This window comes from Malania oleifera, chromosome 11, assembly GCF_029873635.1.
Source record: "Malania oleifera isolate guangnan ecotype guangnan chromosome 11, ASM2987363v1, whole genome shotgun sequence".
In the NCBI taxonomy this organism is placed as follows: domain Eukaryota; kingdom Viridiplantae; phylum Streptophyta; class Magnoliopsida; order Santalales; family Ximeniaceae; genus Malania; species Malania oleifera.
Genome location: NC_080427.1, coordinates 49869909 through 49893812, shown reverse-complemented (window position 1 = coordinate 49893812; position 23904 = coordinate 49869909). Strand labels below are relative to the sequence as shown.

Genomic DNA, 23904 nt, shown 5'->3' with positions numbered 1-23904 from the left:
CTGGCAATTTAATTTCCTATTGTTGCTGATTTCGACTCAATCCTCTGTTTCACAGCACTTTCTTACATTTTACTTTTAGGTTTTGATGATAAAATGAGTGGTTACAGTGGATAATATCTACAGATGACAAAGAAGTTGGCTCTGAACGAGAGGAGTGGGTTGAGCCCATACGCCATAGTCCAGCACATGGAGGGGAAGGACAAGGCTCAAGGTTGTGCTTCCTGCAAATTTCAGGAAAATTATGGAGCTTCAGCTGAAGAACTCTGCTGCCAGAGATCAAGGCTTCTCAAATAAAGAGTCAAAGCTCCTCTTTCTTGGCAATGGGGGAACTCCAATGAGGTTGGACTAGAAAAAAGTTTTTGGGAGGGGAAAGCTACCAAATCTTGCAGGACCATCCTGCGAGATTTTAAGACACATTATTTTTGGGAATAAAATTTAAATAATATTATTTAAAATATTTTTTATAAAAATAGTATTAATTTTGGAAAAACTTCCAGAAAAGGGAGGTACATTATTACTTCACTTAAAATCAATTAGTACACTTTTGATACCAAAAGCATGCACATATACCGAGATAAAAGCTTTCTTGTGACAAATAAGCACACATCCATGTATAGTAGCATGCTAGGTGTCAACCAGAAAGTTCTCTGAGGAAAATCACAAATCTTATGTGCTAACAATGCTTGTGTATGGCATATAACTAGCCAAATCCACACAACAAAACATCATGCTTCATTGCAATTATTTGGGATTGGAAATGACGCAAAAAGTAAATAGCATGGGTGTTTTCTCCCCTTATTAGAGGGGCACCATATTTGAATCAAAAACATGAGGGAAACAAGAGTGCCCAAAATATTACAAAATAGGTAAGCCAAACTAAGTCCTAAGTAGCATCTTTAAAAGTTAATAATGCATAGTTGGACCCACCTAAGTCCATTGGTAGGCATAAATTTAGATCCTAGGCCTATATTAGGGGTGATGGAAACACACAATAATTAAATCATGGCAAGGCCCGAAAGGACTAGACTTGATAAATTATGTTGCAAACCACCCACATCATGCCCATAGCCACATTTTATAAAAACGTTTTTATTTGAATAAATTGTACAATCAAGTAGCATCCATAAGGAATGGTTAGAGAAGAAACTCTTTTTAGCGATGTGCAGGAAGATGTACTTCAAAGAATAGCCCAAGAGTTGGAAGGAGAGCCAAAAGAGGCTAAAAGACTAGCCCAGGCCCTAAAAAGGGCCAACAAAGTAGTAAATTTGGCAACCACATCAATTTCCTCAAAAGGCCAAACAGGCCACCAAAGAAACTTGGCAGAACGCTACAAGCAGCAAAGTTCAAAATTAACCTTGGCAAAAAGCCTAGAGGGAGCAGGCACCTCCTGAGGTGGCAACCTTAGGAAATGCCTTTGATGATCAGGTCTTCACCATCATTAAGGTTGGAAGAGGCAACTATGGGAAATACCCATGCATTTCAAACCTGAGCACTGGCTTGGATAATTCAAGCTCCGGATATTAAGACCGACTTTTGCTTGGATAATAAACCAACCTTTGCTCAGATATTGAGGTTGAGCTCTAGTTTGGGGGTCAACTGAGCTGCCTTTATCAATACTCATTTGTGCTTCGGAGAAGGCCCGTGGAGGCCAGGGGTCTCCCAAGCTCTTAATTCTTCGTTAGTTGAATGGGGTCAATTTTTGGTGTGAACATTCATGATGCAAAATTATTTATTTTGTTAAGTTACCCAAGAAACACATTAATTAACAATTCAATATGAAGAATGTTTTGTTTAAATATATTGGCCTGCTCACCCAAGGCAGTCAAAAACCAAGGCAAAAAGCCTTAAGGAGCAGGCCAGTTACTGGTAAATTTGCTGACCACTATCATTATTTGAAACTATGCATTTTATATCTAAGATTAATAGTACAATACCTCATAAGAGATGACATTTCGTCGCCATGAATAGCTTCTAAGCTACCACAATACTCCATTGGATGGACTCAATAAATTCAAAATATAATTTATTTAGTACTTTAGAGTGTATCCTCTAAAAGATAACTTTGGAAAGTAGCTACAACCAACGCTTTTCAGATGACTACCTGCCTATCATTTTAATTTGGCTTTTGCATCCACAAAACTTTTCGCATACTAGCACACACAAACTGATTGGCAAAGACACTTGGTATTGCAGTACAGTCTCAGGCAATGCACTGTTTCATAATATCTAAATTTCCATCTATGGACAACATTGACACAACTTGAACTTCAGGCTTGGACAGAATTTTCAGTCCTAAATCCTAGTTCTGCATTTATACGTAACAGCACTACCCTATCTTCGCTTGTCAGTTGTCACCTAGTTCTCTTGGGGCAACCTGTTTATAGATCCACACAGAACCAAAATATCGCATCTAAGCAACCCAAATACCATCATAGTGATACACAGAAACATCATGAGAACATCACGAAAACATTATTCACAAACAGCATATCAACTCAATATTGAGCCTCATAGTTTATGCATATACAATTTGCCTAAAATTTAACAAACTGGGAAAAACAAAGGTATCCTTTGAAAAAATGAAACAAATACATATGATTTGAAATGTTCTGAAGTCATAGAAATATCATTACAATGTGTTCGTTGTTATCAACTAATTCCATCAAATTTTGTGGAAAATTCATTTCAAATCTATCATTTGTCATGTTTGGAATACAAAAATTAGATCTATTCAAATATTTTATTTCAATTCCATGATTTTGATTATTAATGATTCAGATCCTATCAAAATTGATAAAGATTTGCAATAAATTCCACAAAGTGTGGAATAAAGACACTATTTATTCAAATGTCGTTAAAATGCTTGAATTCAATTGAATACTATAGTTATTTTATCCCAAAAACATGAGAGTTTATTTTAAAACTGGTAATTTCTGTTCATTTGATTCCAAACACAATGTAAAGAACATACCACGGACACCACTTGTTAGATCATTATCCCCTGGAGCACGATAGAAGACTAGATCTTGATGAAACTTTCTCATCAAATTTTCAATGATCTTTGGCCGGGTCAGTGGAACTCTTTCCAGTGCAGTGCATGCAAGCTTCATGAGCGGCATTGTGAAGGGCCTGATCCCATCTGTTTGCTACAATAATAAAAACTACATCACAGAGCTCCTAGTGCTTTGCACAGAAATATTCACAAACAAAACCCAGAAAACAAAATTAAACTTTGAATACTACCGCACCGCGGGGGGGGAGAGGAAAAAGTTACTTTTTCAGATAATCCCTATAATGCAATTCACGTATGCATAAATAGTCACATGCAAAGTCTCAAATCAAGGAATAAAAACTTTAATTCATGCTGCTGTCATTCTCCATCCAACCACATGGCAAAATCTCCTACAAGAGAAGAGATGAACTTGGGAACACCCAAGTCAGAATTGGAGTGGTAAGTAAATAAAGAGTGGAGAATAGGGCAACAGGAATGTTTACCTTTCCTGCCTGTCATAGATGGCTTTTGTAATTCATGAAGAGACCTTGTAGGGTAGTTCTCTATGAGCTTATCTTCTTAGTTTCATGTAAAAGAAATATCAAGACCTACCCATTATTAAGTTGAAGAGGCTCCTGATAATCACCATTATCTTGATGCAACTGGTGAAAACTACTGAGTCTGAGCAGGCCCTCGTACAAGCTCAGCCCAAGAATAACATGCAGATCTTCATTTGACAGGAGGCCCAATGGGCATGTGGCCCATTTTATCCCCATCAAATGCTCCCAATTCCTGAGACCTAGGTGCTCTCCTTGGGTGAAGGGAGTAATGCCTGATGAAGGCATGAAGCTCATGGTGCAAAACTGTCATTTTGTTGCTAAGCCAAGGAAGCTCGGATGCCATAACAATCGAATATGTCAACTCGGAGTTGGTCCTCACGACAAAAATAGTAAAGCACTTAACTATAGTTTAGGTTGGCTAAGTCTCACAAATAAGTTGCTTTGTTAGGTGAGGTCATCAAACTATGTAGATTGTCTTTAAATATGTTCTGCTAAGCAACAGCAACTCAATCACATTGAACTCTTTCCCGACTTGAATACAGCTCCAAAAGGTGAAATATGTGCTTGTTTTCAAATCCTCCTGATTCCTTCCTTCGTGACATGCAGTTCAATAATGGAATTGTCTACATTCATCATGCCACCCTTTAGAAGGAAATCATTGACGAGCACAAGTCCCCAAAGGGTCATCTTAGTGTCATTAAGCACCAGGTGAAGTCAGCTCGACTCAACTTCAGTCATTTGCCACTCCCCTTAAAGATATACCCACTTTTCCTCTTTGTACCTTATTTAATTATTCATGCTCATGTGAGGTCTAGTGATCTAAATAAGCAGCCAGATGGAATTTGATGCACCTTTTAGAGAAACCCATGGCAAGAAATGAAATGCACCAGGAGAAATTGAGTTGACGAGCCTGTCAGCAAGTGGAGGGCATGGATGTTGGTTTGATCTCCATGTTCACATTTTGAAATTCTTATTAAGGTTGCAGTCAGCATTTTAACAGCTTAAACATTTGGTAATCCTGAGTTCAGTAACAATCTAAATTTTGCGATTACCAGTTGCCAAAAGCTAATAAAATATAAAAATTTACCAATTGAAAAAAGTTTGCTTTTTTCAATCACAACCACTATAGCAATAGCAATAACATCAACTATGAATTCCAGCGACTACAATAGCAACCACTAACTGCAATACAAAACATGTCCAAGAACCAGCCTAACTATGGTTCAAGTGCCCTCTATTGGTTTTCCCTTGACGATCAAATTTGAGTCTATTTGCTAAATGTAAGCAGTAATTATATTCATATACCTTGAGCTCCACTAGGAGCTACTCCCGTTGCCGAGGAGAATACCATGAGCTCTGTAGTGGGTGACATCTAAGAGAGAAAATAAGCCCCAGCCAATGGACTTCTGCTCTAGCAATGGTTTGCATAATGTTGTTGGGTCAAGCTTGCATCAAGGTCACCTTGGGCTCAATAATTTGCTAGTCCAAAGCCTATAGTAACATCCAAATAAATAATGATGACCATCAAGAGACTTTTCAAATTTCTAAAAGATAAGACCGTGTCCTAATATTGCTCTAACAAAATGCAAAAAGGATAAGCCAATACACCAAAAGCTACAAAGCCAACTATGTGAAGCAGGAGAAGGAAAGAACCAGTTTAGTTGTGGAAAACAATTTTCATTTTTTATTTTACTTTTCCAAATATTTACAAAAAAAAATTATCTAATTTCTCGGTTTAAATAAAAAGAACAATAATAAAAAGTTTTGTCACTATTTTCTTGTGGAATAGTTTAATATTCCATTTCTAATTTCACAAATAAATTGCAAGGCTAACTTATTTTCCAATTTTCTAAATTTATATAGAAAAGTTGGGAAACAACTTTTTTATTATTTTCAATTTTTTATTTCTTTCTCTCTGTGTTTCGGAGCATGGAACTCAAATCAGGGCTTTAATTTGAATGAATTATAAATTAATATAATATAAAATTGTATTGAGTTTCTTCCAAATCAACACAAATTCAAATCCAAGCTCTGAAATCCATTATCCTAAATACTAACTAATATAATTTTTGGAAAATAAAAAAAACAAATTATATTTTTTGTAATTATTTTGACATCTAAAAATAAAAAATGAAAGACTATTTTGCACAACTAAACAAACTCTTTATTTTCTAACTTTTAATATGAATCTTTAAAAACTAAGAAAAAAATAAGATTTTTTTTTTATAATTCTTTGGGAAATTAAAGAAAAAAAACAAAAAAATATTTTCCACAATTAAACAGACCCTATGCATTCCTGATGCCCATTGTCCATTTCTTGCTCCCTACTCCACTTTGGACTTGAGCATGATCCCCTGGAGACAACCTCAAGGCCTCCCAAGTTCAACTCTTCTTTTGCAAGAGGCTTCACTACGTGGCTTCACTTCATCATAGAGCTCTCAGTGCTTCCATAAAAATATTCACAAACAAAACCCATGAAATAAAATAAAATACTTAATGCTATAGAACCCAATACAGTGAAGAACAATTAGAAATTCATTAACAAAACCTCAAAGAAAAATAAATTACTAAAAAAATAAAATTTTTGAGATAATCCTTATACCTAAAATATTCACACACAAAATCCCGTATCAAGGAATAAACTTTAATTCTGACAGTATCCACCTGGGTTTGCACAATTTTAACACAAATATGAGAGAGAGAGAGAGAGAGAGAGAGAGAGAGAGAGAGAGAGATCTTATAGTGAACTATAAGGAAAAATCATTTTCTTTGTTTCATACCGAGAATAAAAATGGTGAGAAATGAATGGCAACGTGAGGAGTTTTGAGATAAAAAGGTTAAATGTTAAACACAATCCCTGGTCATTGCTTGGAACAGAAGGATTTTCTAATTACATCATTTGTGCTTGTGATTCTCATTTTTGGCTAAAGCTGGAGCTTGGAGTGAGAATCAAGATACTAAAAAAGTTGCATTATCAGAGTCACAAAATTGACAAAAAGCTTCTGATTTGGTGCATCTCTGATAGCTGGAAATGAAATACGGTTATTGCCCATAATTTATGAATTTTCCTTCAAATTTTCTTCTAAATAAGTGATAAAATAGGGAAAACAAGATAATAAGTTTTTCCACTTGCATTACCAAACAAAAGAACTCAACAGAATTCACCTATGGTTCCATCCATTCCAAATAGCATTATTGGACTTCTAAATGAATTGAATTGAATTCACTACACTTTAGATATCATTCCTATCTTAGCGTACAAGTCAATTCAAATTAGGCATAAATATTCACAATAAAGTTGTAATTCCGAAAGAATCCATAAGACACGATGCAGCTCCAATGGCAGTGATCTAATACTAGAGAGAGAGAGAGAACCTGGTACTCCCACTCTGCGGCAATGGCCTCGGCGAGAGCGAGAGTGGGGAGCTTAAGAGGCCTCTTAGAAGGGGTTCTCAGGGTTCTGTAGTCAAGCATCACGCTCCAACCATTCCCGTCCTCGGCCTCCCTCGTGCTCACCTGTTCGTAGAATCTCTTCCCCGCAATCGAACCCGTCGCTGCCGACGTCGGCAGAGTCACCGACGACGTCGTTTTCCGTTGCACATTCAAGCCTGGAGCCTTAACGTATATGTTAGCATCCCCATTCTCCTCCTCCTTCCGCACGCCCGGTCCTCCGTCCGCCGAGGACGAAGATGGCCCGTCCAATTCGCGTCGTCCGGCTGCAGCCACGGCGCCGATGCGACGGTTCTGAGAAGACACTGCCCTGATGACGAAAGGGTTCGCGATCGATTTCAAAGCATTCTTCATCGCTGTAGCACCAAACATCGACTATGGAGTTCTCAGTTTCTGCAATATTTGGGGGTTTTGCAGAGAGCTGGAAATGAAACCTATATGTCTTGGTCGAGGGTGGCCTGCCTGGGCCAGTTCATTTTGGAATGGGCCGGGTCGGGCCTGGCCCGTTCTGGTACCAGCCTGATGGGCCCCGCGGGTTCCAGCTTTGACATCTGTTGGGGACACACACCCGGAAGTCAGGAAGCCCATAGTAGATATACGAATGCATCGACCTGGTTTCCCGTCCAGGAAGCCCATAGTAGATATACGAATGCATCTACCCGGTTTCCCGTCCAGTTTCGTAATTTGACTCAACACACAAATATCAGCCGCCATCTGCTCTTTGTTTTCTTTTGTTTTTTTTTTTAAAGCATTTAATTTCTAATCTTGCCATTTAAACACTTGTAAACATCAGTTAATATTTGTGAAACACTAATCGATCGTAATAATAATTTTCGAAGAATCTTTAATTTTAAAACATAAAATAATAATTCAATACTAAGAAAAGAATAATGTTGTTAAAATAATAATTTTCTTATTTTCTTTTTTCGAATTCGCATGTTATGGTGGCGCTTGAAAATGAGACGGGCAAGAAAAGACAATCCTACAAGTTTGAAGGCCCCAAACTTTCCTACCTATAATTCTATAAATGAGAAACAAACCCAAACGCTCTGCTTCCATGTGCAGAATTTAAGATCACTCCCTCTGTTCTTGGGGGAGACGCAGCGATGGCGTCCTGGAATTCAATACCTCTGGAAATCGCATACCAGGTTTTGGGATGGATCGCCTTCGTCTCCTGGTCCATCAGTTTCTACCCTCAACTCATCATGAATTTCCGAAGGAAAAGGTACCCATAATTTTCCCACCAATTTTCTCCCCCCCCCCCCCCTTTTTTCTCCCCTTTTTTTCTCGAGAAAATTGTTTCTGGCGACGTTTTCTCAACTGGGTATCGTGCGTTTATGCGTAGCGTTGTGGGATTGAATTTCGATTTCGTGGTTCTGAACCTGACGAAGCACTCCTCGTACCTCATCTACAACGCCGTCCTCTATTTCAGCGCTGCCGTCCAGAAGCAGTATCGTCAGAAGTATGGCCTTCGAGAGGTCTGTGTTCTCTCTTTAGTCTTTACTCCTTTCTTTTTTGTTGAGGCGTCTGTTTGGTTGCCGAGAAAGGGTAAGAAAATTGGGGAAGTCAAAGTTTTCAATGTGAGTGCTTTGTTCTTTGTGACCAGGAAAATGATAAACTCTGCTCAACTAACCCCCAGTACGATTGTTTGGCAAACTTTAAGTTTTTGTGGAAATACAAGCAACAAAAAGCTTATTTGTCACTTTCTGGATACTGTGATTAAATTTTAAGAAGCATTACTGTCTTATAGAGGAGAAATGATAATACCCTTACCCCCTTTTTTTATTTTATCTAAATCCAATACAAATTTAAATTTAAGGTCTCTCTAAACATAGGGTTACCCAACGTTTGGTAATAGGATTTGGGGGCTTGGATTTGGAAGAAATTCATTTTAAATTTTTTATTACATTTTGTTCAAATCCAAATCTATGCTCCCAAACACAATGCTATATGATTACATAATGACCTTGTGCCAAAGTTGCCCCAAAGTCTTCGGCCTCTTGCCCTGCATGGCAAAATTTTCCACCCACTTACAGACTTTGAATGCACGAACGAAAGTGGCTTTAATTAATCTTTGATAGGTTTAATGCTAGGTTTTAGCTAGGTTTTAATGCTTTGTGATACCCCAAAAACTTCTTGTGCTATGTTAAGAGTGAAAATATTTTGCAGAATATCAGAAGTAATAATCACGAATATTTTGGTTCCAAACTGAATTTTATGCATTCACTTTGATTTATGCATTGGTTTGGATTAAGAGAATGTAATACTATTTAAAGAAGGTTATATGTTATTTTTGTAAGAGACCTGTTTGATGGATCAGATTGGATTGTATGCCAAACTAAATAGAGAAATGTTCTGTTCCTTTTTTTTTTTTGGCAGATGATTCCGGTTGCTGCAAACGATGTTGCTTTTTCAGCACATGCTGTTCTTCTTACAGCATTTACCTTGTTCCAAATTGCCATCTATGATGTAAGTGGTCCATACTTGTTTGCTAGATTGTTAGTATTATTATCATAGTTGTAAAATCGAGATTCAGATCGTGAATCAAAATTCCAAATTTGGGAATTGTAAATCGAGAATCGAATCGAATCAAAAGATTCAATACAAATTTCCAAAATCAATTCTAAATGACATGCATATATTGATAGATAAACAACAAGAAAAATGGAAAGAGTCAAGAAATATTAATTAAAAGATTGAACATATTGCTGTTTAAGGGAAGGAATCAAGAAAAAATAATTAAAAAACTGAACTTTTGGTGCTTATCAACAATTTAAAAAAGCATTTCATGCATATTCTTTCTTGATTAAAAATTTTTTAAAAAATAATTAACTTTAAAAATTATAATAATTGGACAAAATACTAAAAAAAAAACTACTTTTGAATCTTAGCAACATAATAAATTGTAAGACCTTAACCGATGTGTGTTCTGCCCCTTCTTCTCAATGGCAGGGCACTTTACTCCAAGAGAGAAGAATGGTTTGGTGAAAGCAACATAAGACCCAAAGTTCTATTTTCTCCTCTTTTTTAGTACAAAAAACTGACAATTGACAAGGAATGGAAGCCAATTGTGTTTTTTAAAAATTAAAAAAAAAACAATTAAAAATGGGGTCTTAAACCACTCAAGCTTGTCAACATATGATAGGACTAGAATTATGTGAATCAATAGATTTGGATCAATCCGTTATAGATTCACAAGTTGGATCGATAGATTCAGCAGCGATTTAGTTGATTTTAGATTCGCTAGTAAGATTTGAATCGTGGAATTGATACGAATCGTCTGAATCAAATCATGAATCATAAGATTCTAACAACTATGCTTATTATTATTAATTTATTACTATGGAAAAAACTACACTATTCTTCATCTTTATCTTTTAGTTTGAAGATATTGAAAATAGTGAAATTTGCTGGAAAATATGCTCTGAGATTTTGCTTGTGTTGATGGTTTTGAACAGCGCGGAAATCAGAAGGTTTCAAAGATTGCTCTTGCAATTGTTTCTGTTGCATGGTTGGCTGCTGCAATTTGTGTGTTCGTAGCCTTGCCAAAGCATTCTTGGCTTTGGCTAATCTCTATTTTCAAGTAAGATGCTCTCTTAAGTATGATCAGTTTCAAGCCTTTTGTTTTGAATTGATATAAATGGTGTAGATGACAGATGTGTCGCCTCAAATGGATTTTGCTCATTAGTTTTTATGTTGTTTCCCGTTAAAAATAAGATTATAATTATTCATAGATTATCTGCAAGAACAATTACCCTCCCACCCCATCAAAAAACAAAAAAAACAAAACCAAAACAAAAACAAAAACAAAAGTAAGTAGAGGAAAAATGCATTTTAATCCTTTAGGGTGGTGTTGCATCCTGTCAATGCAATGGGTTTATCTTGTTCTGAACTTCTTGTGCCTACCAGACAAAAGCCAAAATAAAAAATTAGGCTAAAAAGGTGTAAACCATCAATTTATCTTTTTAGCTCTAGCCAGTGGTAGTTTTCGCTTTTTGTTAGCTGGTTCACCCTACATTTTTGTAGTCTTTGACGGCTATCACATAGCTATGTAATGCATGAATATGGGTTTTTTTCCTTTCTAACTGCTATGTACTTCAATATTGTTCCAGCTCAATTCAGGTTACTATGACGGTCATTAAGTATATTCCCCAGGTAAGAATTCTAATTTGATTTGTTTTATATTGTTTTAAAAGATGCATCATGAGTTCAGCCATTTTAAAATCACTGATTAGAGGAACACAGCCGATTGGCACTATCATAAACCAGCGTTATGCTATACATATATACATTTATTTCCTATTATAAGTGCAACAAACTCAAATTAAATTAATATGTAGAGCTAATCTGTCTTTCCATACGTAAATGGAATCTCATCAGTATGCTTAAGTTAACATGGTTCTTTTTTTACCCTGTGGGAGATATAGAGTGCTCAACTCTCTGTTAGAACTTAGGATTAGAGAAACATAATGATGTATTTTATGTCCAGTCTTTGACTCCTATGGTGTCGTCTCGGCAAATGATTTCAATCACTTTTAAGATTCCTTTAACTGATTCTCGCGTGACTTTTTTTTTTGGCTAAACTTATCTATCATTACATTTGAACCCACACGCATTAGATTGAGTACTTAACTTGACACAGCATATGTGATACCTCCTTTCCACTCTGTTAGGAGCATATCTTTTGCTCAGGTTTCTTAATGCATTTCACTTTCCTCATGTCACTGTCGATCCTTCAAGTTACATGGCCTTCTTCCTTATTAAACAGTTTTTTTGAGTTCAAATTATTTTTTGGACATATTTAGCTTCTTGTAATGTCAAAGAAGCTGAAATAAATGAGTGACATTCAATAAGAATGTGAATAAAGGGTGGTTGTCAACATGATTAAAACCAATTGTTTGTGTTTTATTTTAGCAGACATTGAATATTTCTCCTTTTTTTTTCTTCTGTTTTTTAGTTCTCTTATGTCATAATAATCATACCTTTACATTAGTTTTAGAATCTTCAAATTTTCTAATTAGCAGAAAACACGGACTTATCTTAATGAATGATGTGGTGTTTACATTAACAAATCTTTCTTCCCCCTTTCTCATATGATATTTGGGATTGTTTATCGATATCCTTTAAAATTGTTTTCCTGAGGCCCTGAGCTTGAAATATGCAAATACAAGAGTCAGAATTTTGTAGTAGGGGAATGCTTGCCAGTCATGATTTCCTTTATCCATTGCGTAGACTGAAAGTAATTGATATGCCCATTACTACTTGACATTTTGTGAAACAATTTTTATACCTAAACTGGATGTCATCGACATATTAATGTTTAATGTATTATATATAGGCAATTATGAACTTTGCACGTAAAAGCACAGACGGTTTCAGCATTGGCAATATTTTACTTGATCTATTTGGAGGAGTGACAACTTATGGGCAGATGGCTGTGCAGTCAATTGACCAAGGTCTGTCTTCTGTGTCATGCGTTATTGTTAGAATCGTATTATTGTTCTCATTGTTTGTATTCATTTCTTTTTCCTTCTTTGGCAGATTCCTGGGTAAATTTTTATGGAAATATTGGGAAGACATTGCTATCATTGGTATGTGGACTTTTCTGACTGCTACTACACAACAATTAGTATCTACAACTTTAAATCATTGCATTAAGTTGATAAAGAGGGGAAAAACTGATTCTCAGATGCTAAAAGAAAATTAATTGATTGAACAAACTCTTTGCAGGTTTCCATTTTCTTTGATCTTATCTTCATTTGTCAACATTACGTGCTATATCCGAAGAAAAGAACGAGAACCCTTGATCGTCACAGTGACAAGACAGAACCACTTACTAAGCCTGCAGATCCTTCGCAAGCAGAGAATCCATAAGGCCTAGTTTGTCCCAAAATATAATTTGCCTTTGTGATAAGATTGGAAGCGTGAAAATCCCTCCATAGCTATTTGTCAAAGTTTCTGTTACTTTTACTTCTTGCATACAATAGCTAGGGCCATTTTTTAAGAAGCAAAGTGAAGTAGCCATGAAGCATGAATATTGTGATTACACTGCTGAAGTTCTTCTTCTCATTTACACAGAAATCATCCATGATTAAGGAAATAATCTTTATTTCAGTGTGTTCATTCCATTAGGTTTCCCCCATTACACAATTAGGATTAAATTTTGTGGGATTTGTCATTTTGTCCTTGTAGCCCAACGTTTTTTGGAAAATGAAATGAAATGAATGCAAGGTCAGCCATCGGGTTTGAGTAGAATCGAGTATCGGTCAAAATCAACCTTGAAGGTTAGGTTATAGTGTAATTCTAAGGTATATCTCAGCAGGCTTTACCTCGCCCTCTCGATGATAAAAGTTCTTTTGAAAAAAGTTCTTTAGAAATATATTGTTCAGTGAACTTTTGAAGCATGCTATTCTTATCAAGTTGATATCTTTATGTACTTCATTGGCTAGTAATTAAAAACTGTCACTGTGCAAGAAGATTATTCTAAAAGAGTTTGGAAAATTATGTTTATGCGAGTTATGAAATCAAATTCAGAATTTTCACAATATATGTGATACAAAGCTTTTGCTTTGGATGTTGACAGATCTCAAAATCGTTCTAATAATTAAAATATTAATACTAAAAAAATACATTTTACTTCTCGCGATTGTATGATAATCAACAAAATAAAAGTAATAGTTTGAAAACAAAGGAATGTTTAAGCAATCTATCTTTAAAAAAATAAATAAATAAGTCACACTATGCCTATGGTTGGTTTAAATTTTTTTATCTAAATATCAAGCAACATATGGGCTAATTAGAGTGCTTAGTTGAGTTGATTAGGATTAATTTACCAACTTATTGCAAATAACATGTATCTTTTTAATTTACCAGCTATACTAAGGAGTGTTTGTGAGTATGAATTTGATATTTCAATTTAGATTCATGTAAATTTGAAAGAAATCTAGTATAAGTTTATACTATTTGTTCGAATCAACATAAAAATAGAGAATAATTAGTTGGTCCATATAGATTTTAATTGTTGGAGCATTTTCAGGTTTTCTCACTCAGAATTGGTAGAAAATCAGAAACTAAATGCTCTGAGGCATGCAGAATCACCCCCTCCTTAGGATGAAATTCGCCGTCGCCAAACAGTGCGCAAATGATTTCTACAGTGAATTGTCTCTAATCGATCGCATGTTTGAAAATGTTCCAAATATTGTAGTTTAATAATGAAGCTCTCAAGAAAAGAAATATGTGCATATAAAATAAAAACTTCCTAATAATATGAGTCAAGCTTATGGTTATAGAGTTCAGCTGTGCTACACATTAGTAGACTCTTCAAGCTATAAATTATGAAAAAGGCAATTATAAATGCAACTTTCTTTTCTTAATTTTCTCGGGATAATTTCATATGAATCTCTCAAAAGTGTGGTTCGGTTTGTCGTTTAGAAAACCTCAATAGATTTGAAAATTCGTAACATAAACATGAAAATTTCTTCGATCAAGTTGAGCTACTAGCATACGACATAGATATAGTATATGCATTTTTCTTGCACGCCCGAAAAAGAATAGATTTGACTAAATTTTCGTGGCCTATGTGAGGAATGTTTTAGGTTCCAATGTACGCTAATACCCAAAAATACAAATGATTTAGGTTTATAAGTTCAAGATAGAACCTAATATTATATAAGGTTTCAAAATTTTTGGAATTTTAATTAGTTTTAAGTTCTAATTATGAATCTTATACACTCATCCTATGCCAACCCCAAATGCAAGTAACTTATGGGAATGCATTAATATTCCACTTTAAAATTTTGAATAAACAGTGAGAAATAAAAATCTTAATGCAGGAATTTTTTAAACTTTTGTTCCTATTTGGAACTTGAAAATTATTAGGAAAAGGTTAAAAAAAAATAGCAAGGGATTTAATCAAATAATAAAACTTTATTTTTAATAAAATTAGTATAGAAGAAAATACAATGAAAAATGGGTTTCCTCTTTATTTTTCTTTGCTTTCATTTCTCACATAAAATTCTATCCTTAAAAGTCCAAAACACAAAATAAGAAGGTAACCAAAATATCATTGTCACATTGATTTAAGCATTTTTTTTTTTCAAAAAAAAATACTTTTTATAAAGTACTTATGTCGATAAGTAGTTTGATTTAAACTTAAATAAGTATTTATATATAAAAAATACTTTCTTAAATTAAATTTTAAAGAAAACAAGTATTTTTTTATAAAAAAAAAATAATTTTAAAAATAAACAACAGCATCATCCTTCCATTTTTATGTAAGAATAACACATTGAATCTAAAATTGTAAGCAGAAGTTGTGAATCTTTTCTACATTAATTTGTTCATATGTACATCTCAATATATAATACAATTACCTATTCTAAACAAGGAAACAATTCCCTTACTAAATAATATCAAATCCCCCATATATACCCACTTTCCTAATTTGTGTTTTATTTACAATGATACTTGGGATTGGAATTTTAACACTCCCCCTTAAGTTGGATTATAAATATTAATTATCTCCAACTTGCTAATGAGATCATCAAAATTCTGTCGTCCCAACCCTTTAGTGAAGATATCTGCAGTTTGTTCCTTGGTAGGTACATAAGTCATACAAATAATTTTTTCTTCAATTTTCTCCTTGATGAAGTGTTTGTCTACTTCCACATGTTTAGTCCTATCGTGTTGAACTAAATTGAGAGAGATGTTGATAGCTGCCTTATTGTCACTATAGAGTTTGATAGGAAAGTTCACCGAGACCTGTAATTCTTCCAAGAGTTTCCGTAACCACAGTCTTTCACATATCCCTTGAGCGACTGCCTTGAATTCAGCTTCAGCATTACTACGAGCCACCATATTCTGTTTTTTGCTTCTCCAAATTACTAGATTTCCCCAGACGAATGTACAATAACCTGTGGTGGACCTTCTATCTTCCACTGATCCTGCCCAATCTGCATCTGTAAAGATCTCTACTTCTTTGCTTTCACATTTTTTTAAAGAAGAGTCCTCTTCCCGGCGATCCCTTGAGATATCTAAGGATCTTGTACATAGCATCTAAGTGGGCTTCTTTTGGTGAATGCATGTGTTGACTTACTACACTGACTACAAATGCAATATCTGGTCTAGTATGTGATAGGTAGATTAGCTTGTCAACCAATCTCTGATACCTCTCCTTTTCCACTAGTTTTCCACATTCTTCAATCCTCTCTAGTGCTTCCATTAGTGTTTCGCTGGGTTTGCATCCCAGTATGCCAGTTTCAATTAGGAGATCAATAATATACTTTTACTGAGGAACACTAATTCCCTTTTTTGTTCTCGCCACTTCCATGCCCAAAAAATACCGCATTTGTCCCAAGTCGTTAACTTCAAATTCAGCAGCCAGAACTGTTTCAATCTCTCCATCTCTACAGTATCATCACCAGTAAAGATTATATCATCAACATACACTATTAGAATTGTTCTCTTACCTCTTTCAAACTGTTGGAAGAACAGCATATGGTCTGATTGCCCTTGTCGATAACCTTGATTCTTTAGTACTTTTGTGAATCTGTCGAACCATGCTCTAGGAGATTGTTTGAGGTCATACAAGGACTTCTTGAGTTTACAAACTATGTTTTCTTCACCTTGCCCACTGAATCCTAGTGGGTATAGTCATGTATATTTCCTCTTCTAATTCTCCATTTAAAAAGGCATTTTTAATATCAAGTTGTTGTAGTGGCCAATCTAAGTTGGCTGCCAAGGACAAAAGAACCTGAACTGTATTTAAGTTTGCCACTGGTGCAAATGTCTCTGTGTAGTCAATGTCGTAAATCTGTGTAAAACCTTTTGCAACAAGTCTGACTTTATACTTTTCAACTGTTCCATCAGATTTATATTTCACTGTGAAGACCCATTTACAACCCACTGTCTTCTTCCCTTTCGGTAGATTTGTCAACTCCCAAATTCCATTTTTTTCTAGGGCTCGCATTTCTTCCATGACTGCCTCTCTACATATAGGTATTTCTAGAGCTTCCTAAATGTTCTTTGGCATTTTCATCCTATCAAGGTTAGAGACAAACACGCGATATCCTGTAGACAAGCTTTTATAAGACATGTATTTAGACTAAGGGTATTGAGTACATGACCTGGTTTATTTTCTAATTACAATAGATAAATTGATATCATCAGATACAGGATTATCAGAAGAAGACTCAATTACCAGATCGGGATTAGTCATGGGCTCATGGTTATTTGGAGCCATCACTGGTTCCAACGCTTTTGGTGCCTTAGGTATAAGATTCTCCCTATCTTTTGTTTTTGGCTTGCTTGAGTAAACAAGTATGTCTACGATGTTTTTCTCTCCTGTATCTCCCCCTAAGGTTAAGTGTTCTATTGTGTTTGGTAGGTCAGGAAGTAATGTAATGGAAGACTAGATAGATGGGTCAGGGAATGAAGCAATAGGAGGGAATGAAGGGACAGGAGGCTCAATAGGTGGTACTGGTTCAAATGACGTAGATTCAGTAGTAAAGAGGTCAAAGAACCGATCTTCACTCCATTTCTCCCCCTGAAGAGAGGGCTTTGGGAAATAAGGAGTGGTTTCAAAGAAAGTTACATCAAGACTAACAAATAGTCGTTTTGAGACCGGATCGTAGCATTTGTAGCCTTTTTGCGTAGGAGAATAACCAAGGAAGACACATTTAATGGCACGAGGATCCAATTTATGGCGATAGTGTGCATGAACATGAACAAAAGCAGTACAACTAAAGATTTTTCAGCGGGAGACTGGAGGGGAGTCGAGAGGTAGGAAAGTGTTCTTGGAATTTCTGAAGAGGGGTGACAAAGGAAAGTGCTCGACTCGACATTCGATTAATGAGATGTGTGGCTATTAAGATGGCATTGCCCCAAAAATAATGTTTCATATTGGTAGTAAACATTAATGTCCGGGCTACTTCAAGTATATGTCTATTTTTTCGTTCAGCAACCCCATTTTGTTGAGGGGTATCCCCACAAGAACTCTGATGAACAATCCCATTTTTTTGAAGATAAGTTCCTAGAATAGTATTAAAATATTCAGTACCATAATCAGTATGTAAAATTTGAATATGAGTCTGGAACTGTGTCTGAATCATGAAATGAAAACTGATGAAAATGGAGCGGACTTCAATTTTGTCTTTCAGTAAGTAGACCCAACAAAGACTAGTATGGTCATTAATAAAGGTAATGAACCATTTTGTATTGGTGCGATTGAGGGAACGTGAGGGACCCCACAAATCACTATGAAAAATAGTAAATGGGCGAGATGGTTTGTATATGGATGATGGGAAAGAAGTACGACGATGTTTTGCAAGCTCACACACTTCACATTGAAACTCAGAAGACATTTTATTTGAACAAATAGAAGGAAACAAACGTTTTAAATATTGGAAATTGGGATGACCCATCCTTGAATGCCATAACAAAAGTTCACTATTTCTAGAAATAGATACAGAATCACAAATTGCAGTATTACATAGTTCACTCAAGCTTGCCTCCTCAAAGTAGTAGAGTCCCTCATACCCTTTAGTAGTGCCAATTGTCTTCCCCGATGATAGGTCCTTAAAAATACAACGAGAGGAAACAAATTTAACAGACCAATTTGAGTCTTTTGTTAACTGACTGATGGATAACAGGTTGCAAGATAACTTGTAAACATGTAGTGTCACGACCTGCTTATTTTCCATATTTTTTTTTTAAATATTATAACCAATACCACACATCTCATATCCCAACTCAGCAGGTCACAATCCACCTGGACCCGTGGGTACCAGGGATACATCAAAACATACAGCAAAAGCCTACGCAACAGAAAATATACAATCATGTGCATTTACATACCATATATCACAATATACCAAAGTTACTATACCCACTGTATTTCCATATATACATCTCAAAAATAAAATCTAGGGACATACCCCACAAAATCTAACTATCCCAACCAAAAACTTACCCTTCAAAAAGGGCAGATAATCAGCACTAGGTCAGCGGGGCTTTTCTCGCTCTCCTATCAGGGGCTTCTAAAAAGTTTATGAAATTTAGGAGTGAGACACCTCTCAGTAAGGGAAATAAACTAATACTAGTGTGTGGCAACATGAGTATTTTGTGTTCTACATATATCATACATAACATAATCAGTACTGTTTTATCAAATTTGGAAAACATAAATATATCAGCACATGGCAGAACATATTGCATTTCATAAACATATCTCATCTTATAATATAATAATAACATAAAAATAATCCTGGTAGGTTAGCTGGCTGATGTCATGTATTACCCCCACATGACTGGGTTGTGTGTCCCGAAGGTGGGACCTGAGAATGGTTGGCCGACCACTGCCAAGTCAAATAATAGTCTGTAGGTCCGATGGGTCTACCAGACCTGGTCCGTACACCAGGGGCGATCACAACACACTTCTTTAATAACCACATCAACCATCTAATCTTACACCACTCCGTACAGTAGCGTTAACACAAATATCATGATCACAAAGACCATGGACACATAGCAACGGTACCGTGCAAGTGCTAGCCTAGACCAAGCCAACCAGGTTTTGATATCGTATAACATATACTAAAACTGTGATACATGAATATCTCATATCATTAATTTTCACATCAATCATATCATTTTACATATATACGTGTATCATAAAAATCATCGGCCCGTACGCCAGTATTACACATTTTATCAAAGCTCGACTCGTACGCCAGTAATTCATAGCACAGCCAGTACGCTGACAAATCACATCCACATAGCACGGCCCGTACGCCGGTAAATCATATCCACATAGCAAAGCCCGTATGCCAGCAAATCATAGCACAGCCCGTACGCTAGCAAATCACAGTAACATAGCACGACCCGCACGCCGGAAAAACATATAAAAATCTTGGCTCGTACGCCAATTTTTCATCGTAAAAATCCATATCATAAACACATTTCCAGAAACAGTATCTCAACATTTTATACTCATGTCACACTAACAAGCTTTCATATATTCAACATACAATCATTTTCACAGTATTTTCCAAATATAAATCATATATATATTTATTTATTTATTTATTTTTCCTGAATCTAGATGCTATACATATAAATACATGCATTTTCTCAAAACAAAACTAGCTTAGTTTATCCCCTTACTTGATTCCTGAAAAGCCCCTAAGAAAATCTTCCCCACACCCGCAGGGTTCTCAACTCAACACCCCTGAAAATGAAAACTCTTAGTACTAAAGTTCAGTATTTTCGTACGTACAACATTTTCTATAACTGCCCAAAGTCAAATTTGGCTTAAAAAGTCTTACCTCAACTTAGGGATGATTCCCAACTTGCTTCCACCAACGATTCGTTCCGGCAAGTTTGGAGAGAACTTCCCTGGGAGCGTCGTGGTGACTTCAAACTGTCGATCCGACAAAGATTTGGCGCTGAATCGAAGAGAGAGAAAATCGAAGGGGAGTGAGAGAGAGAAGAGGTAGCTTCATTTGTAGGTTAAAAATCCGAATTTTCATATTTATAGAAAAGGGGATTTAGTCGACGAGCCCGTCCTTCGTCGATGAATTTTTTTACTAATTTCGTTGACAAAATTCAGTCCTTCGTTGACGAAATTCAGTCGGCTCAAACCACCTCTCGGTATTTCTTCATCAACGAAATTCAGTGATCGTCAACGAATTCCCTGTATTCGTCGACGAAAACTTGCTGTTTTCCCCTTCCTTTTATCATTTAATTCCCATTTTTATTCGGGTCATTACATTCTCCCCTCCTTATAAAATTTCGTCCTCGAAATTTACCGTTCCCATAACTCGTCATCCCTTAACAAGAAAAAAGGTCAACTTATTTTATTACTCACCTTCACTTATGGCGGAGGAATACCATGGTTACATTTCGAGTCTTGAGAGATTACATATACAAAAGAAAACCATTCTCCCAAAACTAAAATACTACACTAAATAACCATTACATGTACTTGCAAAAGAAAATACTACTTAACTACTTACATTTTACTGAATCAAGCTTCTAGGAATAGATGCGGATACTTCTGCCTCATCTGCTCCTCGGACTCTCAAGAAGCTTCTTCTACCGCATGATTCCTCCACAAAATTTTTACCTGAGAAATCTTCTTATTACGTAACTCCTGCACTTTCCTATCCAGAATCTGTACTAGTACCTCCTCATATACCAGTGAATCACTAAGCTCCAATTCATCATAATTGATGACATGAGAAGGGTTTGGGACGTATTTCCTCAACATAGCTACATGGAATAAGTCGTGGATTCTGGACAACACAGGTGGCAAAGCTAGCCTGAAGGCTACTGGTCCCACTTTATCTAGATCTCAAATGGACCGATAAACGTAGGACTAAGTTTACCATTCTTTCCAAATCGCATAACCCCTTTCATCGGAGCTATCTTCAAAAATACGTGATCACCCACATCAAACTCTAAATTCCTACGGCGATGGTCGGCATAACTCTTCTGTTGGCTCTAAGCTGCACTGATCCTGTCCCTAATAAGCCGAACTTTATCATGCGCTTGCTGCACAAGCTCAGGCCCCACCATTCGCCGTTCACCCACTTCATCCCAAAACAAAGGAGATCGACATATCCTACTGTACAAAGCTTCAAAAGGTGTCATGCCAATACTGGACTGATAACTGTTATTATACGCGAACTCTACCAGCAGCATGAACTGAGTCCAACTACCCCCGAAATCTAATACACACGCTCGGAGCATATCCTCTAGTATCTGTATCGTCCTCTTAGTCTGCCCGTCTAACTGAGGATGAAATGTTGTACTAAACAATAATTGAGACCCCATAGCCTCCTGCAAACTTCTCCAAAATCGTGATGTGAATCGTAGGTCTCGATCTGACACAATAGATACAGGCACCATGAGAACGAACTATCTTCTGAATGTAGATCTTCGCTAAATGGTTAAGGGAGTAGTTGATCTTGATAGGTATAAAGAGGGCGGTCTTCGTCAACCGATCAACAATCACCCAGATGGCATTCTGGCCATGTAACACCGTCGGTAGTCCCGACAAGAAGTCCATCGATATGTGATCCCACTTCCACTCCAGGATAAATAATGGCTGCAACTGCCATGTCGGCCTCTAGTGCTCAGCCTTTACCTGCTGGCACGTCAAACACTGGGCTACATACTTGGCGATCTCTCTCTTCATACCACTCCACCAGTATGACTTTCGCAGATCCCTGTACATTTTCGTACTACCGAGATGACTTGTATACAAAGATCTGTGAGTTTCCTCTAAAATAGTCTTCCTGATCTTAGTATTGGTAGGAATGCATAGTTTGGAACAGAACTGCAAAGCTCCGTCATCTGCTATACTGAAATCCTCCCCCTGACCCATCTGTACTCTATCTATCACCTCTGCCAGTTCCATATCTTCCTTTTGAGCAGCTTTAATTCTTTCCTGCAGAGTAGGCTGCACTATTAGGCTAGCAATACATACTGGAAGATCACTTTCTACTAACTATATGTCGAGTCTCTCCAGATCTATCATGATCGGATGCTGGATCTCTATACCTGCCAACACTGGTTCCCTAGATTTCCTGCTCAAAGCATCAGCTACCACGTTTGCTTTCCCTGGGTGATAACTGATGGTACAATCAAAATCCTTAATCAGCTCCAACCACCTTCTCTACCTCATATTCAGTTCCTTCTACGTGAAGAAATACTTTAAACTCTTATGGTTGGAGAAAATCTCACATTGCTCACCGTATAGGTAATGCCTCCAAATTTTCAATGCGTGTACCACTACAGCCAATTCAAGATCATGTGTAGGGTAGTTCTTTTCATATTCTTTCAATTGCCTGGACACATACGCCACTATCCTGCCATGCTGCATCAACACACAGCCAAGTCCCTTCAAGGACGCATCACTGTAGATAGTATAACTTTCACCCCCAGATGGGATGATCAATACAGGCGCTATGACTAATCTCTGCTTCAGCTCCTAAAAACTCTGCTCACAGCTGTCATCCCACTCAAATTTGGCATTCTTCCTCGTCATTCGTGTCAAAGGTCCTGAAAAAGCTGAGAATCCTTTAACGAAACGACGGTAATATCCAGCTAACCCCAAGAAACTCCTGATTTCCTGGACATTTCTCGGTCTAGTCCAATTCACTACTGCCTCAATCTTGCTAGGATCCACAGAAATACCGTCTCTAGATATAACATGCCCCAAGAACACGACCTTCTCAAGCCAAAATTCACATTTACTGAACTTGGCGTACAACTTCTTTTCATGAAGTGTCTGCAACACCTGCCTCAAGTGCGTCTCATGCTCCTCATAGCTCCTCGAATAGACCATTACATCATCAATAAACACAACAACAAACTGGTCTAGGTATTGATGGAAGACTCTATTCATCAAGTCCATAAACACTACAGGAGCATTCGTCAAACCAAACGGCATAATAAGAAACTCGTAATGCCCGTACCTGGTCCTGAAGGCCGTCTTTGAGACGTTTTTTGCTTTCACTTTCACCTGATGGTAGCCGGATCTGAGGTCAATCTTCGAATACACACTTGTACCCTGGAGCTGGTCAAACAAATCGTCAATACGGGGTAGAGGATACTTGTTCTTGATTGTCACTTTATTAATCTCTCTATAGTTTATACACATCCTCATGCTCCCGTCTTTCTTCTTCACAAACAAAACTGGAGCTCCCCACGGAGATACACTGGGTCGTATGAAGCCCTTATCAAGCAGATCTTGCAACTGATTCTTCAATTATGCCAACTCTACTGGTGTCATCCGGTAAGGTACTTTAGAAATCGGTGTTGTGCCTGGAAGTAGATTAATAGGGAAATTTACCTCACGATCGGGTGGCAAGCCTGGTAACTCATCTGGAAAACATCGGT

At 36.7% G+C, this 23904-nt stretch overlaps 2 protein-coding genes across 2 annotated transcripts in view; one reads left to right on the top strand and one right to left on the bottom strand.

Moving 5' to 3' along the window:
- Positions 1 to 7551, bottom strand: part of LOC131168516 (uncharacterized) — a 23906-nt gene extending 16355 nt beyond the window's left edge. Inside the window, exons 1-2 of the mRNA XM_058128006.1 lie at positions 6928 to 7551; positions 2972 to 3146 (exon numbers count right to left, since the gene is read on the bottom strand). Of these exons, the coding sequence (XP_057983989.1) occupies positions 2972 to 3146; positions 6928 to 7374 (622 nt within the window). The 5' untranslated portion in view covers positions 7375 to 7551. The remainder of the gene's footprint in view (positions 1 to 2971; positions 3147 to 6927) is intronic.
- Positions 7552 to 7738: 187 nt separating this feature from the next.
- Positions 7739 to 13116, top strand: LOC131168515 (cystinosin homolog). The gene is made up of 8 exons (XM_058128005.1): positions 7739 to 8227; positions 8348 to 8480; positions 9382 to 9471; positions 10461 to 10585; positions 11115 to 11157; positions 12341 to 12458; positions 12544 to 12593; positions 12733 to 13116. The coding sequence occupies exons 1-8, from the start codon at positions 8109 to 8111 to the stop codon at positions 12874 to 12876; spliced, it is 822 nt and encodes a 273-aa protein (XP_057983988.1). The 5' UTR covers positions 7739 to 8108; the 3' UTR covers positions 12877 to 13116.
- Positions 13117 to 23904: the final 10788 nt, after the last annotated feature.